This window comes from Pinus tabuliformis, chromosome 8, assembly GCF_031772625.1.
Source record: "Pinus tabuliformis cultivar Carrire ecotype Pingquan chromosome 8, CPIR1, whole genome shotgun sequence".
NCBI classification, from domain to species: Eukaryota; Viridiplantae; Streptophyta; class Pinopsida; order Pinales; family Pinaceae; genus Pinus; species Pinus tabuliformis.
In genome coordinates this window covers 1,278,539,916-1,278,553,224 of record NC_142294.1, presented here as the reverse complement: position 1 = coordinate 1,278,553,224, position 13,309 = coordinate 1,278,539,916, and the positions used below count along the sequence as shown (strand labels likewise).

General features: G+C 35.0%; 1 protein-coding gene across 1 annotated transcript; it reads left to right on the top strand.

The window, feature by feature from the left end:
- The first annotated feature begins 3,593 nt into the window (after positions 1-3,593).
- LOC149240069 (uncharacterized) lies at positions 3,594-4,730 on the top strand. Its single transcript, XM_089367244.1, has 2 exons — positions 3,594-3,719; positions 3,881-4,730. The coding sequence occupies exons 1-2, from the start codon at positions 3,705-3,707 to the stop codon at positions 4,121-4,123; spliced, it is 258 nt and encodes an 85-aa protein (XP_089223370.1). The 5' UTR covers positions 3,594-3,704; the 3' UTR covers positions 4,124-4,730.
- Positions 4,731-13,309: the final 8,579 nt, after the last annotated feature.

Here is a 13,309-nt window from a genome sequence, read left to right as displayed (position 1 = left end):
GCCTAAACCAACGAGGAAGGAAAGAGGAGTAGGGGAATAGGAAGGGGGGAAATCCATACCAGTGGGGCTTTGTAGGGCTGGGGGAAATCTATTCACTATAACCCTGTGTAGTGATGGACGACAAAGGAAGGCTAAGTATAGAAAAGCCAAGGGGAGGGATGCATATCAAGTCGGGAGGTTTCACCCTAGTGGCGGATTTGGTGCCAAAACCGTGCTTTCTCGAAGTCAGAATTCCAATTCATTGTCGGCCAGCTCACAAGAGTGGAGAGGGACCTCTACGGGGACCCCAAGTGATGGGTATTAGGGGGGATTAGAGCCAAGGAGAGAAGCGATTACTTTGATGTTGCTGAGAATTGGGGGAAACTAGGTTTTCGAGAAGCAAACTCGAAGATTCAATGCTGTAAAGTAGAATAATAAGGAATGGCAGAATGTTATGAAAAAAATTAGGACTGGTTTTAATGAACGTACTTATGTAAGCATTACAAGTAGTATTAACTCTTATACTCTTTAGTCTTCGACGCTTTGTCATCAGGAACACGTAAGAACATGTGAGGGGTGGGGACTGAAGAAATTGCTGAAGGAAAAGATGGTGAAAGCAGAAGGGAAACATACAAGAAACAGAGGCCGACGAGCAAGTAAGTAAACATAGAAGAAATTGAAGGGTCTGGAGGCATCAACGAGAAAAACATAGAGAAAAAATGGAAGAAAAACAAGTGAGGAACTCATGCCGAACTTAATGCATGCTTACGATGCAGGCACCCTAGCATAGGTAAAAATCATAAATTGCAATATTGAAAACAGAGTTAAATGGCAACGTGGAAAATGAAGAAATCCTAATGGAACACTAAGGGCCATTACTTAACAACTCGGGGCATACTAGAGGTCGTCAAACTCTGTTCAGGCAGACCATACAGTAGTACTGGGTCATGAAAAATCTATTGCTCAGGGCAGTGATAACATACAAGGACAAAGAAGAACTAGAAGGAAATACATGCGGTGTAGGTTCAGCAATATCACCAGAACCTTCGTTTTGGGAGAATGGAGAAGCAAATCCAAACCTTGCTGCAAAATGAAGTCCTCAAGTCAAGTGCCAAATACCGAGCTCCTATATAGTCATTTGATGACTAAAGCAGAGAAACAAAAAGTTAATTTTTGTTATTATGTTGAATAACATTTAATTTATAATTCAAAGCTTTATGTATATAGTAGATAGAGTTGCAAACTTAGCATGGATGATAAGGATTAAACTGGTTAAATTTTGGACAACTTTTAATGCTGATCGGTGGCCAACAGACCTGGTTCCCTTCAGACAAGTTGAAGCTAACAAATATGTTTTGTTACCTGCCTATAAATAATTAATAAAAAATGAAGCACTACCAAACTTACATAAAAATATATTTGTTTGAGATCTTAATTTTTATATATATATTTACTAAATTTATAATTAATTTTCATAAATAAAAATTATCTTTATTATTCAAATTCATTTTTTAGAAAAGATATATTAAATTTATAAGAAATATATTCTATAATGAAAATATTTAAAATTTAAACTCGATTAAGATTAAAAAATATTAATCAATAAAAAAAAATTCCAATGCTTAAAATCTTTACGTTTAAAAAAATATTAATAAATAAAAAAAAAATCCAATACTTATAAAGTAGGTAAGGTTTTGCTAATATCTTAATTAACAAAGAGGAAAGGCTCAAAAATCGAAATGCTATAGTATCGAAAACATGAATCCAATCCCATGTTTCTGAATTTCAACTCAAAATTTCATTATGAAATATTTCCCTGGCTTTTTCTTACCGTTGGGTTTTTTGTGTTATGATATTAAAATAATGTAGTGATTATTGTTTGATTTATATAAAAAATGGAAAGGATACAAAAACCAGTACATGTTTTCCCGGTATTGTTTCCACGTGACATGGTGCCATATAATTCTTGGAATTATAAATTCCTATTGTCAAATTGTACCAGAATAAAAAAATTGTTCTATAAATGAGGTTTTATTCATAGTAAAGATTATAAGTTCAAATTTAAAAGGAACTTTTTTGTCTTATAAATAAAAAAATCCGATTCACAAATTTATCTAAAAATAAAAAATTTTATATATCAATCTATATTAATTTTAACCATAATTTAAAATTAAACTATTATTATATACTTAATACAAAAAAGCAATTTTAACTTATGTTTTAACATATATCACACTATAATATTTTTCCTTATTCTTCTTAACTTATATTAACTATAAATTAAATTATTATTATAGACATAATATGAAAAAATTTTAACATATATTACATGATTATTCCTCTTAAATTATATTAAATATATATATATATATATATATATATATATATATATATATATATAATATTTGTTTTTAAAAAAAATCTTGCAGCATAACTCATATTATAAAAAAGTAATACTATTTTTTTCTTTTTATTTTTTTAAAAATTTAAGAGAATTGATAATTTGATAGAAATTTAATACTATCTTTTTCATTACTCTCAACTTATGTTATAATTAACATAATAATTTTGGTCTATCTACATAAAATGTATTTAAAAAAAATAAACACAAATTATATTACGAAAATTTAATAATATTTTTTGTTTACTTTTATTTTTTAAAACATCTCAAAGAAGTGATAACTTGATAGCACTGAGTGAGGTTCAAGCTTGAATTGAGACATTTATGACTCCTAAACTACATTAATTATATGATAGAATAATTGTATTATATATATCATTTTTTTAAATATTTTTTAAAGGGATTATATTATCAAATTTTAATAATAATTTTTGTGTGAGGATGAACTATATTAGTTTATTCCAAACGTCAACTAAATCTTAATGATGTCATAAATCGAAAAGACATTTATCTACAATAATTTTTGTATTTTTATTTTTTCAAATGATTTCAAAGAATTGATAATTTGATAGTTCTTGATATGTTGAAATATATTTATTACACGATCCTACTTTTTTAACCTTATCATAATAAGGCAATATATAGAGGCTATGAGCACTAAACGAACTCGTTCATATCATTCAACCTTACTCAATAAAAACATTTCATTACCCAACTATTTTTTAAATAATAATTATCATTCAATACTATGTTTCATTACTAAAACAAATATCTATATCTATGTACCTAGGGGAAAGTAAAAAAAAAAAAAATATATATATATATATATATATATATATGTGGTTTGGGAGGTAACAAGTACAAATCTGTAAACGGTAGGCCCACTCTGATGCTGTCCATGCTTGCCGACAGGCCACGTGCACCTTCGTGAGCATATGCAATGGCTACCGTTGAGGTTGCCGTGCTGCTCACGTGGATCCCGCTAGCTTTTACAAGGGCAGCCGGACAGTTCGCTGACTTGATAACATCTATGACGTCCTTTGAATTCCCGACCGAAGTGAAATTTCACCTACTACTCGCCAAATCTGAATACGGCGGAGCATCTTCAATTTCATTATTTCCGACCTTTTTCTTAGTTGACTTGAGAGGAACTGCATATTTGTTTGTATTATAAGTAGCCCACCCTGATCACTGGTATAACAGGATTTCCACTGCGAAATAACGCGAGCTATCGAGCTTCTCATCTGATCGACTGAATCTCGGTTTGAATTAGCAGAGCCAACTCCTTTATCAGTTTTATATAAAGATCTTGATATAGTAGAATATGGGTAGGGTTGAGGTAGGTCAATTACTCTCTGCGTTTTTGCCATGTTTATGTTTAGTATTAATTTTGTTTTGGTTACTTCGCTTTTTACTGATCTGCAGCGAGATGTAAACTTTGCCCAACTTTCCCTTCACCGATTATGGGGTAATCCCACGATGGATTGTTTGCTTGTGCAGATTACTACTGGGCCAGCTGAATTGATTGGAGGCGAAGAACAGGTGAAAGCCGTCGAGGAAGCTGTGAAAATTATAGAGATCGAACCCACGACCGAAAAAGTTACTAAACAAGAAGCCTCTGCCTCCAGTCCCTTCGAAGAGGATCCCGTGGCTGAAAAAACAGTAGATGTAAGCTCCGCCACTGTGGAGAAACCTGCAGAGAAATTGATTGTAACTCCATCTGTCCCTGAGCCCAAAACATAATCCGCGGCGGTGGAATCCCAGGAAGCCGGAAAGCACAAATGTGAGTCTCTCCAAGTACCCCAAGAAGGCGAACTCGTTAAAGAGGTGCCTGTTGAAGCCGAGGGTGTTGAAGCGGCAACAAAAAGTGATGAAGACTCATCGGGTAAGGAAGAGGCTCCTGCCGCTGTTGTAATGGCAGCAGAAGAAAAGGCTGAAGAATCATTGGTCAAGGAAGAAGCACCTAGTGAAATTGCGGAAGAAAAAGTTGAATCGGTTTAAGAGAGTGCTGTTCAATAAGCAAGGCCGGCTGAAGCATCTCCCGCTGAGGAAAAGGCCCACGGTGAGGGTAAAGGTCAAGAATAAATGGATATCTATGTAAAAGCAAATTATATAAATATGTACATGTATGTGTGTCTTCTGAGGGGCGAGGGGAATCATTTCGGGTAGGTGCTTATTTAGTCAGCTTATATCATTATGGTATTATGGAGAATATTTGGTTTAGGTGAGAGTTCGATCCAGTGCAGTTCGTGCTTACTTCTACCATTAATTTCAGTAGTGTCAATGATTTCGTCGGCCAGATATCTCAGATATTTAAGGTTCAATGCTGCAACCATTTCAAAAACATACGCATATATGTTGGAAAACTTTTGTATTAATTATAGTTTGCTGTTAATGCGATATGATATATTTTGCGCTACTAATTAGTGGTAATAATCATCACCGCCCGATCTGATTTTGAGTACATACAAAAGTTGAGATGCAGCATATTTAAGGTAATTTTAAGCCGGAAATGAGAAACAACGTTGACGCTGAGCCATGTTATGAGTGGGAAAGCTAGGGACAAGTAGTAATTATTATCAACAAATCTACATAGATTAATGTTCGGATGTTCAGATGCGTTTTTTTACGCTGATTCGAAATGGGTAATGGTAACATCGTTTAACTATAAAGTATATAATATCAGTGTGTACTCTCTGTGGCATAATTGAGATCTTTCTGCTTGGACTGTGGTGACCTATGTTACGTACATGTCTTTCTAAATTGTTATTGTACGAGATTACATCCTCATGTCCATGTGATCCAATTTGGATCTGATTCATATATATATATATATATCTATCTATATATATACTTTCTTCCTCTAATATCATCATGAAACAAACTATGGCTACGGTATGGCGAAGATGTGCATATTAGTATACATTCTTGCTCGTCAACTACATGGATCTAGTTCTATGAGTGCACGCTTTTGTGAGAGGAAATCCCTTAGGGAGTGAAAACGATCTTTGTGAGAGGTACGATATGGCGAAGATGTGCATATTAGTATACATTCTTGCTCGTCAACTAAATGGGTCTAGTTCTATGAGTAAGCGCACGCTTTTGTGAGAGGAAATCCCTTAGGGAGTGAAAACGATCGCCCACGAATATAATTTTGTTGTTCAGACCACGCTTTAAGGGTTTTAGCTAGAGAAAAGAGTCACAGCTTCCTCATATACAGATATACAATAAAAAAATCACATTATCCTTCACGAATACAAAAGTATTCAAGTTCGTTCCTTTGCTGGGAAATTATACACTCCGAACAAAGTTGTGAGGTCTTTTTCATTTCTTTAGTCGGTTGGAACTTTTTTCCCACAAAAAAAAAATAATTAGGGTTTCGATTATAATCTTGTATTTATCATGTCTCTTTATTTTGAGTTTAAAGTTATGAAATATATATGTAATATATTGAGAATTTAGAAAATTATTAAAATAAAATTAGATATATTATTCTTTAAAATATTTAAATTATATATATATAAAATGGACTTAACATTTAAATCTAAATAAATTAAATTTATTTAATGCCAATTACAATTAATTAAAGATTATGATTTTGGAGATTACTAAAAGATTAGATGCACTTATTTTTTAATTCTGACACATCACCACACAAAATTTCTTTTTCTTTTCTCACTCTCTTCACTTCTCTTCACTTATCTAAGGTACCTCTACGTTCTTGATCTTTCTTGAGAATAAATCTCTTACAAGGTGCTTAGGGATAGGTAATCACCTTCCCTAACTACCTGTAATGTGAGAGTTTGAAGTTTGTCATAAAAACATTTGCTTCACACCAATTAATCAAAATAATAAATATTTAAAGTTAAATATTAATATTCAGTTTGTTTTATTGCAGTAATTAAATATTTACAATTGCTGGGGTCATCACATCTCCCCTAAGATTAAACATCGTGCCAATGTTTCTCTGCTACAAAAAGATATGGACATGCTTCCCTCATAACGTGTTCATCCTCCCAAGTATCCACCCTTGGTCCAAAGTGCTACCATTGCACTCTAAATTGGGTGATAACTCGTTTCCACAACATTACTTCTCTCTGATCGAGTATAACCAAAGGTTCGATCGAGAACTCGCCTTCCGATTCGACCTACACAAAAGCAAAATTTAGTTTGTTCTTTTCCTTTGACAACTTTACTTTGGTGGATTTATTAGAATTTAAATTACCTAAATATCTTGCCGATTGATTATAAGTTTAGGATCATATATGTATTTTTTCAACATAGAAACATGTAAAATGGTGTGCACACATATGTGACTGGACAAGGCAAGCTAGTAAGCCACTAGTTCGATTTGGGCCAAAATTTGGAAAGGACCACAGAATCGGGGTTCTAACTTAGCACATCCGCTCCATTGTAATGTACTCTTCTTGGCTCGTATACGGACATAAAAATAATCTCCAATTTGAAATTATTGAGAACTCCTTTTTGATCAGCAAAGTTCTTTTGTCGGTCTTGTGCAACCTTTCAATTATAGCTACTTTTTTAACCATCTCCTCCATTTCTTTTAACATGTCTGGTCCTAACATCAATTTATCCTTTGGCCCTCCCCAACTCGAAGGTGTCCTGCACTTGCGTCCATACAATACTTCAAACAAACTCATTTGTAGCAATGTATGGTAACCGTTGTTATAAGAAAACTCTACCAAATGTATGTAATCCTCCCATTTGGATGGCTGCTGCATTACATAAGTTCGCAACATATCTTCCACTACCTGATTTACTCGCTCGGTCTGTCCATTCGTTTGAGGGTGGTAAGTAGTGTTGAAATGCAACTATGTGCCTAAACCTTCAAATAAATATTTCTAGAAAGATGATGTAAATTTTACATCACAATTGGAAATTATGACTTTTGGTAATCCATGTAATCTAAAAATGGTTTGCATGAATATGTTAGCAATTTGTATAGCCTTGTAGGTTGACTGTACCAGTATGAAGTGAGCAGACTTGCTCAACTTATCCACTACCACCATTATCGAATCATTCTTCTTTTTAGACTTAGGTAGTCCTGTAATAAAATCGATGGAAATGGTTTCCCACTTCCATTCCAGAATAGGCAATGGATGCAGCAATCTGGTGGGGTGTCGGTGTTCCGCTTTCACTTGCTGACATTCTAGACAGCGAGCCAAATACTCAGCTACTTCCTTCTTCATACCAGGCCAGAAATATTCCTTTCTAAGTGCGGTAATTAGTTTCTGGTATCTGGGGTGGCCTACATACGGAATTTTATGATATTCGTCTAAAATTAAGTCTTTAATATTTTTCTGGTTAGGTACATACATTCTCCCTTTATAAATTAGCATACCTTCATGATTTATCTCATATCCCAGTTGTTGTTCATTTTTGTTTGAAATTTTAGCTTGCTGCCATAAAAATTGGTATTCTGGATCAAGTCTGGTTGCCTCTTTGATCAGCTCATTAAAGGTAGTTTGCATCTCACTGAAAGAGACCTCATAAATATAGTGTACCTTTCGACTTAAGGCATCCATGACCTGATTCTCCTTACCTTTCAAGTGCTTGATTTCAAAATAAAATCCATTTAAAAAGTCGACTCAACGAACTTGGATATCATTTAGAGTGGGCTCGTAAAATAGTTAATTAAAATATGATAATTTATCATTAAGAGAAATTTATTACCCATCAAGTAATGTCGCCACATCTTTAATGCATGAATGACTGTTGTTAGCTCTAAGTCGTAGGTTGAATATTTTTGCTCGTGCTCCTTAAGCTTCCTAGACTCATAAGCAATCACTCTTCCCTCCTGCATTAACACACCACCAACACCTTCCTTGCTGACATCTGTACAAACCACATAGTCTTTATTTGAGTCTGCAGTGCTTAAAATAGGCGTGGTGGTAAGTAAATGCTTAAGCTGATCAAAACCCTTTTGACACTCCATAGTCCACTTAAAATTTTTTCCTTTCTTTTGCAGGGAAGTAATGGAGTATGCTACCCTGGAAAATCCTTCAATGAATCGCCTATAGTACCCGACTAAACCCATGAATGACCTTATATCTACTATGTCCTTTGGTACTGACCACTCCGTTATAGTTTTTATCTTTTCCAAGTCCACAACAATTGCATCCTTGGTAATGATATGTCCTGGACACTGAATCTGTTCTTTAAACAAATCACATTTGTTGTATTTAGCATACATTTGATGTTCTCTTAGAATTTGAAAAACTATCCTAAGATGTTTTTTATGTTCTTCTATATTCCGAGAGTAAATTAATATACCATCGATAAACATTAACACAAATTTATCCAAAGACTGATGGAATATATTTTTCATGAGACACATGAAGGTTGTGGGAGCATTAGTTAGCCCGAAGGGCAACACAACGAACTCGTAATGTCCATAATGAGTTCTAAAGGTTTTTTAGCTATATCTTCTTCCTTGATTATGATCTAATGGTAACCTGAATGAAGGTCGATCTTTGAAAACATGGTTTCACCCCTCACTTGATCAAACAACTCATCTATACGAGGTAAAGGGTATTTATTTTTGATGGTCAATTTATTTAATTAGCAGTAATCCATGCACATTCGCATGGTTCCATCCTTCTTTTTAACGAAAAGCATCGAGGCTCCCCAAGGTGATACACTTGGGTGAATGTACTTTTTATCAAGTAGTTCTTGTAACTGCATTTTTAATTCTATCAACTCCAGTATACTCATGCGATAAGGAGCTTGGGATACCAGAGCAGCTCCCAGAATCAACTCAATGGTGAAGTCTATATCTCTTTTTGGAGGAAGTCCCAGAATTTCCTTAGGAAACACATCTGGAAAATTCTGTATTACAGGTATATTTTCTAAAGAAACAAATTTTTCCTTTGAATTAGCATATCCTACCTGTATCGCATAAATTTGACATCCTTTTCTGATACACTTTTCTAACTAAGAGGTTGTTATAGGTCTTAATTTTAGGGGTCTTAATATGCCTTGAATTTCCTAGGTCTTTCCCTCTTCGTCCATATAGCTAATAACATTGGTTTTAAAGTTAATGAGGGACCAATTCCTTTCCATCCAATCCATGCCTATTAGGATAGCATAAGATCCTAGGGGAGATACATTTAGGTATGCCACAAGAGACTGACCTGCTATTTTTGAGGTGCAGTTGCCGACCTTGGCAAACACCCTTATTTTTGCCCTCGTGGCTAGCTAAACTAACAAAGGACTTTTAAACTTAGCAAATTGCAAACCACATTGTTCTACTATCTTAGGGCTAATATAACTCAAAGTAGCTCATGGATCAATTAAAATAGATATAGTTTGATTGAAGATTTTACCTTCAAATTCTATCATGGTTGGTTGGTACTCCACCTGGTGGTCTGCAAGGGCAACATTGATTTTTGGAATGCTTCTAGTCACTTCTCCTACAATTTATTCTTCTTGAATATGTGAAATCTGATCTGTTCCCTTGCAATTGGGAAATTTTTTTATGTAGTGTGGTCCTCCACATCCCCAACACTATATTGGGGATCTTGCTGCTATTTCTACTTCAGTTCTGCTCGACTGCTCATTAGTTTTGGACTCATTTGGAAGTCTAAATCTGGATTGATTTCTATTCATATTTTTGTTTACTTTCCCTTTATGGGGTCCCTTGTTGATTATGGCTTTATTTCCCTTGCTGTCAGAAGGAAACTTAATTCCCTTTTTATCAACCCATCTTTTTCCCACATCTCCCTTTTGCCTATTTTGTTGGTAGAACATTCGAGCCTTTCGTATAACTTTTTCCATGGCGTTTCGGTTATCGAACTCGAGATGCTTTTCGATGAACCATGACAGACTATTGATAAATCGATGCACCTTTTCCTTTATCTCCTGTATGTAAGGAACATGTTGAAGCAAGAACATTCATTATGTTATGAACTCATCCATAGACAACTGACCCAATCGAAGGTCGTGAAAGTCCTTTTCCTTTTTGTCATAAAATCCTTCAGTTAAGTATTTTTCCTTAAAATATCTTTGAAAATTTTCCCAAGTTATGCTTTGCTCATTCGCTCCACACATTTTCTTTACTTCTTCTCACCACAGGGTGGCCTTTCCATGCAGCTAGAAAATGGCCAAGCGAGCCTTTAAGTTATGGTTGTATTCATATTAATAAGCTAGGCTTTAAATGCCTCTTCCTGTTCACCATCAAAGAAAGGCAGTTTTATTTTCTGAAATTATCCTTGTAGTTATATATTTTGTATCTTCTGTGTTTTGTGTTCTGATGCATTATTAGATTTATCTTCTTGATTTTCTTCACCGTATTCCATTCCTAAATACCCAGTTTCAAATTCTTATTCACCAATCATGTTCGTGTGCTCTGGGCTGGGAATTAGCTTATGTTGATTCTCTCTATCACACAAACTCTTCATAATATTTTCTTGCTCATGCATTAGCCTTTCATAATCTACCCACAACTGGGTCATCTCATCCTTTAGTTCTTGCACAGTTTCCAAGATTGCAGTCTTGGTATTGCATGGTTATTCCCCCAATTATACCCATACCTCAGGATTGGCTTCTTGAAAAGATTTCGGTCCTGTTCCTGTCACAGATCTATGAGGTGTAGTTCCATTCCTCCTCATGTTGGCTACTTTTTTTTTTTTTTTTATCTCTGCAAATCACAAATATTGCTAATTATCTATTTCCAGAGGTTTCAACTTTGTCACCTGAGCGCTCTAATACCACTTGTCATGTCTGTACAACAAAAGAAATAATCCTCATATTTTTTTTTACACATGCATATTTAAATTATTGATTCAAAATATTTGATACTCATTTGCGTTTGGATACACATGTCACACCCATATGGAGGACCAGACATTAATAACTTGGTTATCACACATGATTTGATTAGCACATATTTAAAGGTTGTGATGGTACAATGTGTAATGAATTTCTAATTAAAGGTCTTGGCTACCCGTGAGTTGGCGGGAGCGAGGCTCTAGTTCCTTCGTTGTGTTGTCTAGATATTGACTCTACCTCGAAAACGTCAACCCTTCATCGACGGTTCACTGATATCGAGCCTAATCTGATGGTGACGGGGTTTCTTCATGCTTTTGGTTTGGTCGAGGGTTTGTTCTTTGTCATTTGTTTCACCTCTGCAATCGCTTTCCCAACTCTAAACTTTGGCTCCAGAGCGTGTACAGGTAATCTCGCTCCTCAGCTTCCCAATTCATTGCATTGTTACTCCAGAGTTCTCTGTTATAGTTATGCTTCCATATGTCTTAACTGCCAGATTTGCAAGGAGGGTTTTTAAGCTCGGATTCCAGAGGCATCGTTTCGAGGTCTCAACCCTCAGTCCAGGTACAGGGCGTTTCTGTCACTACACTCTTGCATACATTTCTATGTTTTGCATCGTGAATATGTTAATAAGTTCATGGGCTTTGTCAGGTTCCGCGGAAGGCTTCAATCCTGCATGCAATGGGTGTTCGAGGGCGAGGCTCCCTTTCAGAAACCGGCTCCAAGGTTTGCAAACCAGACCTTCCTCCGGCCTTCGGGTAATGTGAACACTATGTTCGAAGCTACTTCTGGTTCTTGGTCTAAGGCATCTAGTTGTGTTGAGCTATGAGGGTTAAGGAATTTCTTAATGAAAGTTGTTACCCATATTGAATAGGATTTTAGGTCGAATTTTCCTTTGGTCATATGCCTTTCTCGCCGGATTTTGATTTTGGATATATAGTCTTTTGTATAATGTTATACACAGAACTTTATTCTTATGGATTTATGAACTACTACGAGGGTCCTTACCTCGAATTTTGCAGTGCTTAGACTGTAAGAACTTTTCCTTTAATAGCAAGAGCTCTTTTTTAAGTTTCTATGTTGGAAGTGGCCAATGCATTTTTGGGTTTTACCTCAAAGTGATATTATCATGGTCAGTGCAGTTTGATGACTATAATGCATTATTTTCTCTCGAAGTATAAGTATTTTTCTTCTCTGTTATTTCCATTTGCGAAGCAGGTTTCAATTTCCTACTTGTTCTGTCAGTCTGTAGTGTGCTATGTCTTTTTGATTTATTGGTCACAAGGTGGAACCTGTACTCCTACAAACTCAGAATATTATTTTACGATGACTATCTGTGTGTAGGGTTTAGGGTTTCCAGTTTGATTTCTTTCCAAGTTTGGTTGTTCCTATTTAATTTAGGACTGATACATGCTCGTCGAGTTCTTTAAATTACTTTCTGGTTTATTTAGTTAACTATTATGGTCAACCTTTGGGTTCAAGCTGTTCCATTGCTTGTTAACAACAAGGGTCCGACTTGAAGTCCCTAATTTGTTTGATAATGACTGATAATGATTTGATTCGAATAATCTTTCGAGTTTGTAGTTTTCTCTGGGCCAAGGCGTCTTTCGACCTCTGGCAAGTAATTCCTACAGTTATTTGTTTTCTTGAATTCTTGAGGGTTTACTTACAGTAACCCTAGAGAAAAGAGTTACTATGTTCCCTCTATTGAGCAGAACGTATAAGACATTTTCCAGGTTATGAATTTCCTGGATGATTTTTTGGCTTCTAATTTTATTGGTTATTTAATTCTTTCTATCGACTTGCCATTTTGGTTCAGTTTACACCTTAAATGCTTCTGACTTAAGCATGTGCTAGAGTTTAATTATTTATTAGCATGAATACTATTGTTTTATTTATATTTGTTTACCAGCATACATATTCCATTTCTGTATACCTTTCCATTAATAACTTAACACATCCCTGGTTCAAGCACTCAATCATTCGACAACATGCATAATCTATTCCAGAATATCTTTGATCTATAGCATGAATACTCCTATTTTTCGAGAATGCATTTAACCTACAGGAAGAGTTATATACTTATCTGGCTTTAGAAGTTATTCACTGTTGATTTATTGAACCAGAACAATCATTTTTTCC